The sequence below is a fragment of the Impatiens glandulifera genome, chromosome 9 (genome assembly GCF_907164915.1).
Source record: "Impatiens glandulifera chromosome 9, dImpGla2.1, whole genome shotgun sequence".
Taxonomy (NCBI): domain Eukaryota; kingdom Viridiplantae; phylum Streptophyta; class Magnoliopsida; order Ericales; family Balsaminaceae; genus Impatiens; species Impatiens glandulifera.
The window spans coordinates 32,988,667-33,004,137 of NC_061870.1; the positions used below are offsets into that span (position 1 = coordinate 32,988,667).

Consider the following 15,471-nt stretch of genomic DNA (forward strand, 5'->3'; position numbering starts at 1 on the left):
CCACTCCATTTAAACCAAAAGACAAAATTTGTTCATAAATCATGTAGGACTTTACACGATTAAGGATACTCCTCCAATTGAATCCTAACCATATTATTTAACGTTGTATTTCTATGAATCTTTCCATAAGGATATACATGTCTTCCACAATATCAAATCATAAGCTCTTTTAAAGTTCTATCTAGATTCTAGCACTACATACATTATTATTCTTATCCATGTCTCCAAAACATGCTGCTTGCTCTAAAATCACCCTCCTCTAAATCAAACAATATAAAATCATGTAGTTTATCCAAGGGTAATTTCAATTCCATCAAAATAAGACATACCAATTTTGTGTTAACAAAATTAAGTGCCTTTGTTTCAAAACACACAATTAAATGAATTACATAATTAGAGACCATTTGTCATACTAACTTCTTACACTAAAAAAATATAAAAATTAAATGAATTACAAACAAAAACAAGTTGGGAAGTCTTAAAACTCAAATGAAAAGTCGCATGATTCTAGTTCTTTTACAATAAAGTTAGGTCCTCATCCATTCAAATAATGAAATAACATGCATTTTTACTGGATTAGGTAAAGGACCAAACAAGACCTAACATGACATGGAAGTAGTATTATTTATTTTCATAGCAAACTGATTATCATAAATAATCAGTTTGTTATATAAAAAGCTCAGAAAAAGATAAAACAAGCTCTTAAAATACCACAAACAAACAAACAAACCCGAATATTTATATCATCAAAAGTTCAAACAAAGCCAATGTATCGGGGGATAAAAATGAACAATCGTCAACACTGCGGGGTCCCATTGTATCATAATAAATTCATTTAAACATGCAAACATTGCTGGCAGAGTCTATATAAAAGAAACCAACAGGAAACAAATATTACCAGCAATGTCTGCATACTACACTCAGCAAATCCTCATTAATCCACTTCTGCTGCTATAATGAAAGAGAGACAACATTAAGCAGCTATTAAAAAAGTCTCCATCCTTTTTTGAACCCGAGATTAAACAAAACAAAACAAAACAAAAAGTAACAGTTGATTGTGTCCTGACCTGACTCATGGATATAAATTTAGTGAACAGACCGCTTTTTCTTGGCTTTAAGTGATTCCAGAGCTTTGTTCCTCAATTCAATCTCTAGTTTCTTCTGCTGCTCAGATTCTGACAACCCTCCATCACTCCTGTAGGAAGCCTTTTTTGCTTTGTGTTCGAAATCAGAACCAGAAGAGTCGCGACTTTCCTCATTATCCGATGAAAGCTGTTTGATACTAGTACTAGTATCAACAAGCTTTTTCTTCCTTTTCTCATCACTGCGTTCTTCCCTCCTCCTACGCTTATCCTCCTTCCTCCTGCGTCTTTCTTCCTTTTTCTGTTTCTTTTCTTCCTTCCTTCTCCTCTTTTTGGCGGATTCCTTCCTTCCAGTTTCAGAATCAAAGCTATCACTTGAATCTGAATCATCCCTCCTCCTTGACCTTCCACCATCTTTCCTTTTTCCCTCAAATTCAGGTTGAAGTTTATCACTTTCCTGCAGTCCAGAAGTATTCATGGGCCCACTACTCTCTTTTTCATCGATTTGTCCAATTGACTTCACGTTACTTTCTGATCCATTGCGCCAACTTCCTTTGGCATCATCAGCATCTTTACCCTCTTGACGCCTACCATCTTTATCAACGTCTGGAGACTTTGGCTGATTGTCACTAAAATCTCTGTTAGAGGGTTTCTCATTGTCCCTATAAAAAGGAAGAAAACAATTGGAATAGGAAATTTGAATAGCAGTCCACAAGAACAGCTACACAATGAATGCAGATACCATTGAGACAAACCTGTTCTTCCTTTCTTCCCTTCCATTGGAAGGGTTTTGTGCTTCAGTATGCCTCCGGCTACCTTTTAAATCATCCTTCTCTAAAGTTTTCTTGTGATCATCGGTGGCAATTGAATATGATGGTTGTCTTTCCACAGGCTTGTTCCTATGATGCACATACTCCCTGAACGCAAACAAAATCAATGACTCGGTACAAGAACACTCCAATAAAGAACAAAAGAGACGAGATGTTAAAGGTAACCAACCTGGCATGCTTAGCTTCTTCTTCCTCTACTCCAGTTTTTGAACGTTGGACATGGTCCTTCAGAGGAATGGCATGAGGACTATAGTACAATCATCAGAAATAAGAGCATGCAAACACTACAGAATCAACCTGTCTAAAGAAAGAAACTGGTGGCTAGAAACTACCTTGGAGGATCTTCACTGGAAGTTCTCCTAGTGGGAGGAGTAGATCCTGAACGAGATGGGGAACTGTCTGGTGAAAGCAAGGGAGCTGGTGCTTTCCTAGGAGAAAATTCTTTGTCCCTCACATTTCTCTGGGGTGATCTTACAGAAATAGGTACCTTCCTAGCAGAATCGTGTCCTTTATGATTGGGAGATAACTTCCTATTAGCCCTGTATTGGAATTTGTAAAACATAAAATTAGAAGTATTCAAGCAAAAAGAAGAGTTTGACTTAGAGAAAAAGTACCTGGTTGTCTCTCTCTCTTGAACGGGAGATCTCTGACGTCTTGGTGATTTCCTCCTGATAGGTGATTTAGACATGTGGCGAACTGGAGATTGCGAACTATCTCCTTCAACCGAGGAAGACTTAGGCGATCTCCTACGGACTAGGACAGAAGATTTATAATGAATTGGAGATCTAGATCTAGAAGGAGATCTCTGGTAACGTCGCCTCACAGGAGGCAACGGTGATCTACGTCTGACAGGGGATCGTGATCTGCGCATTGGTGGAGACATTGATCTACGTTGCACTGGAGATGGTGACCTACGCCTATATGGAGAAGATGGCAACCTCCGTTTAAAAGCAGGTGGAGACCTACGTCTATAGGGAGAGGGTGGTGTTCTCCTGCGTACAGGAGGTGACCTACGACGGACAGGAGAAGCTGATCTACTGTCAACCGGAGATGGTGATCTGCGCCTAATTGGTGACCTAGATCTATGTCTAACAGGTGTTCGGGATCTACGGCGGATTGGTGATCTTGATCTAACAGGAGTCCTGGATCTGCGCCTCAGAGGAGAACGCAACCTGCGGTTTGGAGGAGAACGTGATCTACGCCTTGATCGTGAAGAGGATCTTTGCCTAGAATTTGAGTTTCTGCGTATAGGAGAACGAGAGCGGCGTGATGAGGGCCTTCTTGGGGGTGTAATAGATCTCCCCTTAGGCCTAGAGTGACGCATCCTATCAGAGGAAATGGATCTTCCTCTGGGCTGAGGGGATTTAGATGTGCTTCTTGGTCTCTGTCTTTCCCTATACGCAAATTTGAGTGGATGAGTTGCATGGAAGAAAATGAGCATATAACAATAACATGCACAAAGAATATCTTAAACTAATGACAAATACCCTGAGTAACTTCTGGAATTGGAAACAGACTTGCTAACTGATCTGGTACGAGTGATTCTGCAAATGAACAAAATAGGAATTTAATATGTTAAAGATGAAATCCCTCAAATTGTATCCAGTCCGAACCATTTAGCAGGAAGAATAAGTACATGAGAGATTTAATCAAATACAGGGAAATGGGTTCTTATTGAAAGAAAAAATGATACTTCATACTGATGTCCAGAGAATATCAACCAGTACTTCACTCGTACTATCCCTCCAACCTCTCTTGCCCCCTTCTTCTCATGTTATGACAGAAATCTCGACAACAATATCGCATGTCATACAGATCTAGTGATTTCAATTACAGATTCTTTTTTGTAACTAAAGCTGCTTGTTTCCAAGATCCAATATCTATAATAATGCACATGTTCTAGGAAAGACTCCTATAACATCATTGCCGAATTGCCATATATAATGTTTGCAAAAGATAAAGCACATAACTTTCTTAATAATTATCCAGAACATAAAAATGATGACATAAAATGAATGTAAAAAATAAAATAAAAAATCAAAACAGTACTTGAACATAGCCAGGTTATCACAATAATGCAGAAAAGGAAATTTCATTAACAACCTGCTCCTGCCTCTTGAGCCATTCCTCTTACTGAACTCTTCATCAGCAAAGTGGGCACTTGATTCCTGCTTCTCATGCCTTGACCTTGGATCATCTTTCTCCCTGAAATCAGCCTCGTCTTCCTACAGTAGTTTGAGGTAAAGGAGAATGAACCCAAATAATGCAGAAGCAAGCTGAATTCATGAAAACACAAAAGAAGTTAAAACCAAAAGGTCAACTATGGAGAGACTAATTTTGGCATGGAAAAAATAGTACAAACCAGCTTCCTTCTTTTCTCAGGCTCTGAATCTTTTTTCTCCAACTCTTTCTTCCTTTGAATTTCATCAGCTATCCTATCTGTCTCAACCTGCATTGACCCAGGGGGCAAGACATGTAAGATGATGGCAGCACATCATTCGTGATGGATACATATCATCTCTTAAACACAACATACCTTCTTCTTCCTAGTTTCTTCTTCTTTAGCATCAAGAAATTGTTGAGGAACCCCACTAGAATTCTGCTGTGCACTAAGAAGAAGGGTCCATAGCTCTTTCATAAATTTTCCAGTGTTTTTCTCCATGAATCCAGTTAGTTGAATCTGAACCTCCTTGCCATTAACTTCCTGCAGTCCCAAAGTACACAAACACACAGTGGGAGGGGAGACCATACTAAGTCAATAGATCAACAGTATTGCACATTGCAATAACTGATAGTTCCTAGCAGTTTAAATAAACAGGAAGTTAATCTGTGATACATAAATACACATAATTGAATCATTTTATTATTTCCTCCCTTTAACGGAAAGTGGATGTGCACTATAACAAATATTAAGCAGGTACTATGATGTTTATCTAACTTCCATACAATCCGATGACACAATGACCATTTCACACTTGAGACATAGCAACTCACCTTTCCATCAAGAAGACCATAAATGAAATTGATAAGAACTTCATCCTCAAATCCTAGAAACTCAGTCACCCTGGTGGCAATCCATGGTTTCATGACATCCATCTTCACCTTTCTGATATCCACCTGAAAACAAAAGAAAAAAGACCTTAATCTGAATCGAGACCAAGAGAAAACTAGTTTATTTAATTACCCCTTAAAAAAATTATTACTTGATTATCTGAATCATTTTGTTTTGACCCAATCGGTACAAGTATGGAACTGGATCCTATATTGAGAGTATTTCATTTTTGTGTGGGTTTAACCCTTTACGTTCTTCAACCTCAATTTCAACAACCATATTACAATTTACTAGCTTCTAGAGAATCAAAGTCGATTTATGCCTTGAAATAAAAGACAATTATATTCTTTTTAACATATTACTTTGCCCAGGAGATGGTATAGATTTAGTCTAGTGAGATTTGCCGTAACTAAAATGTTTGTGGGAGGCCAAGAGGGCTAGCGAACAGCCAACACAAATGGACGCTGGACCACCATACTTCTCTTGGATTGTTATAAATCCCAAACGGATAATATCTAGGAAGTAGAAGTATGAGGTTAAATAACTTCACTGTTAGCTTTTGATGCGTGGTTTAAGGGTTGTTACACATTTTACCTTTTAATGCAAACCTAAAAATGAAGGTTTCTAGAGAAAACCATTGAAACTAACAAGCAGTTCTCCATCAAAGAATTCTAGTGCTACGAGTTATTCTCAAAAGAAGATAAGTGAACGAGCAAATTTTTCATTTTATAAATCAGATTTCACAGATACAATAAAACACGTAACTAACCAAATGATCCAACTCCGGATGGAACTTCTGCGATTTCATCAACTTGGCATGCTTGTTTGAGAACCGAGTGTCCTGTGCGGCCGACGTTCCCTGTACAAGATGCTCTGAATCAGTACCGACAACGAAATCGGAAGCAAAAACGCTAAAAACATGACGAGACAACTCTATTGTTCATCATCCAACAGCTGAATGAGATTCACACGACATTTAACAGTACTTGACGGACAGATGTAGAGAGAAAGAGAGAGAGAGAGAGAGACGTACTCGAAAGAATCCACCCGACATCTCCTAGGGTTGTAGCGGATCCAGCGATGTGAATAATCCCTTTCTGATACAAGTGAGCTTTATAGAGAGAGGGAGAGAGGAGGAATCACGGCGTGCACTTGAAGGGAATGAGCCGGACTGTAGAGGAGGTCGCGACTAATGCGTCTTCTCTTCTCTTCAGGTCTGCCTTGAAAAGCCGCGCATGCCCTAGCTCTTCTGCACTACCGTATCCTCTTCATTTTCATTATACATATACACTCTCTATATACTGACCTGACCGCCTTACTTTTGTTTTCACACATTTAATTAAAATCTCAACATTTTATTACAATATATAATGATTAAGATTTGCAATAACTTATAATTATGCCCTTGAGTATTTTTCATATTTTTTTATCTAGATTGATTTTCATAAATAATATATTATTTTGTAAAAAAATTAATAGGAAATGAGAATAAAAAAATGGAGTTACAATTCAATTAATTAGTTAATCTTAATTAGAGAATAATTAAAATTATTAAAAAAAAATAAAAACAACATATTAAGGACATCATTATTGAGGAATCTCAATAATACTTTAAAACACTCTTCACTCCTCTATATAATCTGTAAAAATTTCAGCTTGAATAATTATTTATCTAAAACATGAATTTTTATAAAATATTTTACTCTTAAAGTTTATCCCAATAAAAATTATATGAAATCTTGTTAGTCAACAAATTGTACCAATGGCCACATTCAAGACTAATAAAATCTCTTACGATTTTACGATTTCACAAATGTTAACGAGTTTGATTTGAAGTAACTCTTAAATGAGTAAACTTTTATAATTTTAAATTTACGACAATAAGATTATAAATAATTTTAATTTTACGATTTTTCGTTAAAAAATAAAGTTATTATTTATTCAATAAATAAATTAATATAATTAATTTTGTAAGGATAATTTTTGAATAGTGTTATTTATTTATTATTATTTTTTAATTTATTTTATATTTAAATATATACATTTTTTTAATTAGTTAAATATAAAATATTTTATTATATTTTCTCAAAAAAATATTTTATTATATATATAAATAATAATAATAATATATAACTATTATTTTTTTTAAATTAAACTCTTACGATTTCAAGTAAACTATAAATTTTACGAGTTTATAACTGGCCAACTAGTTTACGTAAACTCTCAATTTTGATCGCTTAACCACATTAATAATTGTGATTTCAAATATTAAATGATTTTGAAGGGAAGTAAGTCTTTTGTGGTTACACTTTTTTTATAAACAAAACAATGTGTTATTTAATATTTTTAAATTAGTTATATATATTTAATATTTCGTATCATTTTCTTTAAACAAAATTATAAATTAGTGGGTGACAATTCAGATCGAGTTATCGGGTTCAGGTTCATTAATTAGTGTAGTGGGTTAAACGATATTAACATGACTTGTTTAGGAATCTTGCTTCCTCATTTCAAGCCGATTCTGATCTTGATCAATTTTATCATATTGGATTGATCAATGATGATGCTGTTAAAACTGTAAATGTTGATGTGGGAAGGTCTTGGTTGAATGGCATGGCTATAGTATAACCGTAGCCAGTGGGAGCCAGTGTGTGAATTAAGTAGTGGTGATGTGCAATGATAATATCAATGTGGCTGCGGAATCACAAAAGTGGCAAGTTGTTGACAATGAAGTTATGAATTTAAAGGAAGCTGAAAGGCCTGATAGAAATGTTGAGTGTGATGGTTTAGTGCAGAATATACAGTTGAGGTGTGTTAAGAAGGTTGTACTTATGGTGTGTCTTCTAATGAGGAAATGGAAATCCTTAAGCATTCATCTTCGAGTAATATTGTTCAATCACCAATCATGAATAAAGGAGAACAACTTCCTACTTATACCCTTAATATGCAGAAATTGTTTGAGGAATCTAAGGATGCTGAGGTTTCTCAAACTTCGAAAATAATGAAGTCCATAAAGAAACGAAAAAATTGAGAAAAGGGTTGGCTGGTCGGGATATCATAGATGGTGAGAAGAGCAGGAATTCAATGTTTAATAGTCATAATGAATAAAATGACCTGAAATATTAGAGGGTTGAATGACCCTTTTAAGATAAAGGAAATCAAAAGAGTTATGAGAAACAAAATATTTCAGGAATTCTTGAAACGGAAATTTTTCATGTTAATATTGAGAAGGCTGATGTAGATTGTTTTGGTGATGGTTGACAGTATATTCATAATTCTGATAGTGTCAACTTAGTCGAATTTAGATTCAGTGGAATACAGGAAGGATTGAGATTAGAAAGTTTATGCAAACTCAGGTCATGATGGTTGAGATTAACTGTCTAACTTCTCTAGTTAAATTTTAGGTTGCGGTGGTTTATGGAAGTAACTCTGACGGTGAAAGAAATAGTTTGTGGAATTGTTTAAAGAATTTGATGGTTGATTCTTCTCATTGGACTATTATGTGTGATTTTAATGTTACAAGGTTTAGCCACGAAAGAAGTCTAGAATCAGGCATCTCTCATGATATGATTGTATTTAGCGAATGCATTAGAGAGATCAGGTGTATTGAACCATCTAATTCTGGTAACCCATTCACTTGGTCATCCACAAGAGGGTCTGATCTCTTTAGGAAAAGTCGCATCGATAGGGGTTGGTTAATAAAGTTTGGATCGTTCGTTTTTCAAGTAGTAATGCAGCCAGGGATCTCGGATCACTGCTCGATTATGTTGTTCTGAGGGGAGGATAAGAAAGGGAAATGTCCCTTTAAATTCTTTAATTTCTAGATGAAGCATTATGATTTCCATGATATTTGGGAGTTGATATTTTTGATACAAAATTGTTTCGTGTTAGTGAAAAGCTAAGGCTTCTCAAAGGGCGTTCAAACAATTTTGCTAAAAAAAAGATACATCAACATTTTTAAAAGAGTTGAATCTACTAAAATTTATCTTCCCTTAGTGCTCGGATTAAATACATAATGAGGAGAAACTTGCATCAACAAGTTCAGGGATCTTAGTCTCAAGAGAAAAGTTTTGTTAAGTAGAAGGCTAGAGAGAATTGACTCACTCTGGGTGATAATAACTCTACTTTCTACTATAAGAAATGAGCATCGAGATGCTTTAGGAATTAGGTGATTCGCTTAATCGGTGTTGATGGTCAAATTTTACAAGGGCAAAAACAAATTCACATGGAGACTATCAACTTTTTTTAGAGATATGATCGGTACTAAAAGGAATAGTGATACTAATTGGTGTCTCTTAATCAAATTATTCATAAGAGTCTTAATGATGATGACAGTAGGGTTCTGATTTGTGATGTTGGAAATGTAAACTTTTGTCACGAAATGTTATCGTTTGTGTCCTTCCCTTTTGTTCTCATTCTGGTTATTTTTTTATGTTTTTATCTTGTTTGTTCATTCAGTTTTGGCAAAGACTTAATCTACCTGAATCTTGAACTCTTGTAATCCCTTACTCTTTTTTGTCTTTTTATTTAATTACATTATGTCGTTTTCTCAAACAAAAAAATGGGGCATAATATGTTCAATGCTATATTTTTTTAAAGAAATTGGGAGGTTGTCAATAAAGACATTTGTGATGTTGTTATTGAATTCTTTAGGATTCGGAAAATGCTCAAATAATTAAATGTTATTGTTCATAACTTGATTTCTAAGAGTTTTACTCCCGAAAGAATACATGATTTATGTCTCATATCATGTTGTAATATTCATTACAAAATCATTTCTAAAATTATGTCACATCCACAATAACAAATGTTATTGTGGAACTCGTAGGTCTTGGACAATCAACTTTTGTCCCTAGTCGTTCTTTTTCACACAACATCCTCCTTATGCAGGGTCTTTTGAAGTGGTGTGGTAAAAAATCAATTTCACCTCGTGTGACTTTAAAATTGATATTCATAAAGTTTTTGACTCGATACGATGGGATGAAATTCGTGAATTCCTTTCTACTTCTGAATTCCTAATTATTTTCATTGAATGGATCATGCAATGTGTTTCTACTAATTAATTCATTGTTTGTGTTAATAGTGTTCAGGAAGGTTGATTTAAAGAAAAAAATGGGGTTAGACAATGGAACCCTCTTTTTTCATACATTTTTATCCTCGTCATAGAGATTTTTTACTATGTTTTAAAACAATGTTGAGAAATCGCTTATACATCTTTCACCACATTGAAAGGAGGACGTTATTACTCACATTTGTTTTGCGGATGATCTATATGTTGTTCCTCATGTTGATGTGGTATGTGTCACTACTATTAAAGATGCATTAACTTCTTTTTATAGTATTACATGTTTTTTATTAATAAGGAAAAAAGTTTGACTTTTTATGGAGGTGTTAAAGGGGCAAATTAATGAGAACATTTTTCAAATTATGGGTATTAAGGAGGGTTCTTTTCCGGTTAGGTATCTTGGTGTTCCATTGTCTTCCAAGCAGTTATATATTTCTCATTGTCAGTCACTTATTGAAAAAGTGAAGAATTATGTTTTGGGATGGCAACTAAGAGGCTCACTTATGTGGGACGAATGAAGCTGATTACTAGAGTTATTTTTGAAATCATTAGTTATTGTGCAACAACTTCTTTTACCAAAAAAAAGTGATGAAAGAGTTTGATCACATTATGTGTGATTTTATTTGGGGTAGTCAATGTTGGGTGGAAAGAATGTTAAGTGGGAACATCTGTGCTTGTCCAAGGAGGAAGGCGGGTTGAATATCAAATTGTTGTTTGGAATAAGGCTTACATTGAAAAGAAATCTGATTTACTATGAGTTCGTTGGGTTCACTCTAGGTTCATGAAAAGATAAACAAGTGTATAGACGTGTAAAATCAAGGAAGATATGTCATGATCGCTCGGGAAAATTCTTAATCTGAGAAAGAGGCTTACCATATGGTAGAGATTGTCTTCGGTGATGGTAGTGGAGAATTTGAGCGAGTTCAAATCCGTAGGGAGTGTCTTGTAACTACGGTTTGTGATGTTTCTAAAAGGGAATGTGAATCACTTCTGAGGCGTATATTAGAAGGTATGAGAATTTTGAATTATGTGAGGGTTTGCAATTTAGGGAAAGACCATATGTTTGTGTTTGGAAGATTGAAAATGATGGTAAATTCTCTACTAGTCTAACTTGAGATTTTATCTGAACTAAGGGTCAATTGGTTGGTTGGCATAATGTTGTTTGGTCCTCAAAGCTGATTCATAGACATCAATTCATCATTTAGCTTGTCTTTTGTGAAAGATTAGCTACAAGGAATCGTTTTCAAAAGTATATGAGTATTCCCGATTCTAAATGTCATTTATGCATGGAGGAAGAGGAATGCATTAATCATCTCTTCGGAAAATGTTATTTTGCGTATACTCTTTGGAGCATTATTTGAAAACTATTTCGGTCATCAACCTGGTTTTTCGAGTGAACTTCGGTCCGATCGGTCCAACCGGTTAAACCACTGGTTGGACCGGAATTTAATTTTTGTACAGGTGAAAGTGAAACCAATAAATAAAAAAGATTATTTGAAAGTAATAAATAACAATTGCGGAATACTCGACCTTTACTTTTTTAACTTAATCATGTTTATTTTTTAACCTGCAATTTATTGTCTCTCCAATGATCACTTTGTAGCTGAAAATTCACGGTTTCATATTATCTCATCTTCCAGGGAAGGTAAGACGAAGACTCAATCTCCATGTCTTTTGTTAAAATATAAGATATTATCAAAATATTATAAATTGTGATAATATCATTAGTATATTATATTATATTATATTATTAGTTTCCTTATAAGCTCAATCTAATGTCTATATAATAGACATAACTTATGTAATTCAATACACAATCATTCTAATACAATTTATCTTTATTCTAACATGGTATCAGAGCCTTGTTATCGTTCTTGAGTCAATCAAGTGATAGTCTTCTTCTGTTGCCTCCATCAATGTTTACTTTAGTCATTAATGGTTACTTTAGTCATTGATGGAGGGCTCTAATAATACTTTATTAATTATTATTACCATCTCTTAATAATATTTTCTTCTTTCAAATAATTATGTTGATATTCTTATTTTTTTCGACAATCATATTCTCTGAGTTTGTTTTCAGTTGTTGCTTTATCCCAGTAGTTAATGCCATATTTTTTGGTGTTAATCCAATCATATGTGTTCCTTTACTGGTTATTTAGTCAACACATTGTCATTCTCTCGTTAGAATGGGTTTTACAGGTGTTGTTTCACTCTAAAATTCTATTCTCATGGGATTCTACATACCTTCTTCGCTGGTTTTCTTTAATGCAACACACTGTCATCCCGTCGTTGGATGGATTTTGAGACTCGGGAATAACTTCGGAGTTCATTCAGTTGTTGTTTCACCCCCAGTATTCTATTCCCATGGGGTTCTACCTCTTCGTTGGTTTATCCGTCAACACACTGCTATCCTTTAACTGGATGGAGCTCACGAATTTTTGAAGTTTGAAGAATACAACATCAACATTTCATCATCTCGTCTTCAACCTCAAGTTGATCAAACATTTTCCATCTTGAGTTTAAGGAGAGATGTTAAAATATAAGATAATATATAATGTAAGATATTATCACAATATTATAAATTGTGATAATATCATTAGTATATTATATTATATTATTAGTTTCCTTATAAGTTCAATGTAATGTCTATATAATAGACATAACTTATGTAATTCATTATATATCATTCTAATACAATTTCTCTTTATTCTAACATCTTTTATTTGACTTCTATTTTTTAATCTATTACTGTTTAAGTTCTGTATCAATCATTTAAACTAAATTAAGAAATACATAATGAACAATTTCTTTAATGTTCAAATGCTAGTTATGAATTCTAAACAATTACGTTGAACCGATCTGATCAGACGGAGGATCATATTAGATGAGGAGGACACGGTGGAAGACATATGATCGACTAACCTTGAACAGATCCGATCAGACGAAGGAGGATATAGAGGAAGATAAAGGATCGGCTAATCTTGAACGACAGATGATCGACTAACCTTGAACAGATTTGATCAGACGAAGTGATAACATATGATCTTCTTAATGTAGAAACGATCAAAGATGAAATCAAAGTCGGGATCTCCTCACAGATCCATTAGAATAATGGGTAAGGCTCTGATTTCCGGTCGAACCATCCGGTAGGATCAGATTTTGACCGCTTTGAAAAGTTACCGTATATAAGTCAAAAGTCGGACCGCCTATTCAACCGTTTCGCAGTCAGACCTGTTAGACTATCGGTCAGACCGACTAGACCGTCGGTCAAATCGCGTATTTTAAAATTATGTTTGGGGACAAATTTTCTAATTACATGATTTTCCTCAATTTCTCAAATAAGTGGCGCTATTGTTAAAGATAGGGGAAACACGTTCAATGTTAATGTTTTCATATGCTTCTCCAACTCCATTATCTACCACTTTTGGGATGAAAGGAATGCAATAGTTTTTACCTGAGTTCGTAGGACGATGGATCAAATTTTGAATGATATTGTCATGGACGGAAACTCTCTTACTCAGACGTGGAAGCGGATTCCCACAAATGAACAAAATTGGATCCTTAACCAAAATTGGAGCATTCATTTTGGTGAAGTCACTAATATTACTCCTTTCAAGGTGTGTCTTGTATATTTTTGGTTGATTTCTCCTTGTATTTAAACTCTCATTTTCTTGTTTTTTTCTTTAATCAAGACAAATGGTGTGTTTTGCCTTGAAAATTCATGTTTTTTTGGGTTTTAATGAAATGAGGTTAAGTCGTTTTTTCTAAAAACAACAAAAATAAATAAAAATAAAATCTAACATGAATCTGACTTATTTATTTGTAATTGACCTAAATCTAACTTGTTTGACCCAATTAATATAACTAAACTCGAACTCAACATGATTTAACCCAATTTAATTAATTTCACATCTTTATATTTCAAATTAAAATAACATCAACACAAAATAAGAATAAATTTAAATCACAAATTCATTTACAAAATATCCTATGTAAGAAAATAGTAAGAAAAGACAAACACAAAATTCTACTAAGAAAATTGTAATCAGATTAGCAGGTCTATTTTTGATCATTTTAGCTCGACCCGATTTTAATAATTTATTAATTAAATGGGTCAACCTAATTTCGATCCAAACCCAAAAATACATGATTATAACTTGATTTTTTTTTGTTTGGTTCATGTGTTTTTGTGTTGAATCAAAAATTGCATGCCCTACCTGATAGTAAGGAGGATAATTATAGTTTGTTTTGAATTGGTCTTGTTTGATACTCTCTTGTTTTACTTGACCGGTAATTGATCTAGACCTCGGGGTGAATATGTTTATTTGTCTCCTCGCATGTAGGGATGGACCCAGGATTCGATGATGGGGTGGGCTTAAAATTTTTTTATGTTGGGTTAAAATAAAAAACGAGAAATTTTGGATAAAACGGGTAAATAAAGGTAAATTTTACCATTTTTTTAATAATTAAATAAAGAAAATAGTGAATTCTGTTGATTTTTTTTAAAATAAGGGGTAATCTCACATTTTAACCGTAAAAAAATAAAATAAAAATTCTTTTTTTTTTCGGGGTGAGCTTCAGCCCACCCGAACCCCTACATAGATTCGTCCCTGCTCGCATGGACTCGACACATTTATTATATATATATATATTTATATATATATATATTTAGAGATCATGATATACAGAAAACCTGAAAAAAAAATGTCCATTTTGGTATAAATTCGATCAATTTTTATAATAAAAACTCTAAAACGGAAGGTCTTGAAATAATGTTTTCGTTGAATCTAACGCAAAGACAGTAACTAATATCATATGTTTTCAATTTTCGAAAACATTCGTTTTTTTCTCACGCTCAATCCCCAATTCAAAGTTTAGTTATTGTGAAACTAATCGTCCGATTAGATGGGTCACAAAATATTGTAATTTTTTTGAATTATCTTTTCTAACATTTTTAATTTAAGAGCTCTTTATTTGTACGACATCTTTAGTTTTTATATAAAATAATTTATCTATATAAAAAAAACATAAAAATTTATCTTTAGAATATATATGTTGTTTAAATGGAGAAATTTGACAGAATGACCCTAAAGATGGTCTTATTTGACTTTTTAATCAACGCATAAAATTAAATGCGGTGATGACACCTTTTATTTTTTTGGACGAAAATGCTTCTGTTACGAGACACAACTGAGTGCATTGTGAAAAGTGCACAATCGCGAGACGCAACCCCGGTTGTGAGAGACGCAATCGGCATTCGCAAGACGAATTTTTTTTTTGAAAAAAAATAAAGAAATTCGTCTCGCGAATGCCGATTGCGTCTCGCGAATGTTGGTTACGTCTCGCAACCGGGATTGCGTCTCGCGGTCGTAGACTTTTTACAGGGCATTTGTGGACGTCTCGGAATGAAAACATTTTTGTAAAAAAAAATATATATATATC

The 15,471-nt window shown here is 34.0% G+C and overlaps 1 protein-coding gene across 3 annotated transcripts; it reads right to left on the minus strand.

Moving 5' to 3' along the window:
- Positions 1–717: 717 nt before the first annotated feature.
- LOC124913929 (serine/arginine repetitive matrix protein 1-like) lies at positions 718–6,223 on the minus strand. 3 transcript variants are annotated; one of them, XM_047454370.1, is made up of 13 exons: positions 5,998–6,223; positions 5,734–5,823; positions 4,907–5,029; positions 4,449–4,616; positions 4,275–4,361; positions 4,016–4,137; positions 3,400–3,456; positions 2,527–3,306; positions 2,245–2,451; positions 2,082–2,159; positions 1,838–1,999; positions 1,068–1,744; positions 718–948 (listed from the first exon to the last, which is right to left on the minus strand). In XM_047454370.1, the coding sequence occupies exons 1-12, from the start codon at positions 6,016–6,018 to the stop codon at positions 1,087–1,089; spliced, it is 2,553 nt and encodes an 850-aa protein (XP_047310326.1). In that variant the 5' UTR covers positions 6,019–6,223; the 3' UTR covers positions 718–948; positions 1,068–1,086. The 3 variants fall into 3 exon arrangements, with proteins under 3 accessions (XP_047310326.1, XP_047310325.1, XP_047310324.1); XM_047454369.1 differs by having other exon boundaries at positions 718–951; XM_047454368.1 differs by having other exon boundaries at positions 718–1,744.
- Positions 6,224–15,471: the final 9,248 nt, after the last annotated feature.

Bases quoted from the DNA above. Each gene is read 5' to 3' on its own strand.
- LOC124913929 (XM_047454370.1), bottom strand. From the start codon at position 6,018: ATGTCGGGTGGATTCTTTCGA. The intron at 5,030-5,733 runs GTTAGTTACGTG...TTTTGTTTTCAG, and splicing joins ATCCGGAGTTGGATCATTTG to GTGGATATCAGAAAGGTGAA. The intron at 3,307-3,399 runs GTATTTGTCATT...ATTTGCGTATAG, and splicing joins AATTCCAGAAGTTACTCAGG to GGAAAGACAGAGACCAAGAA.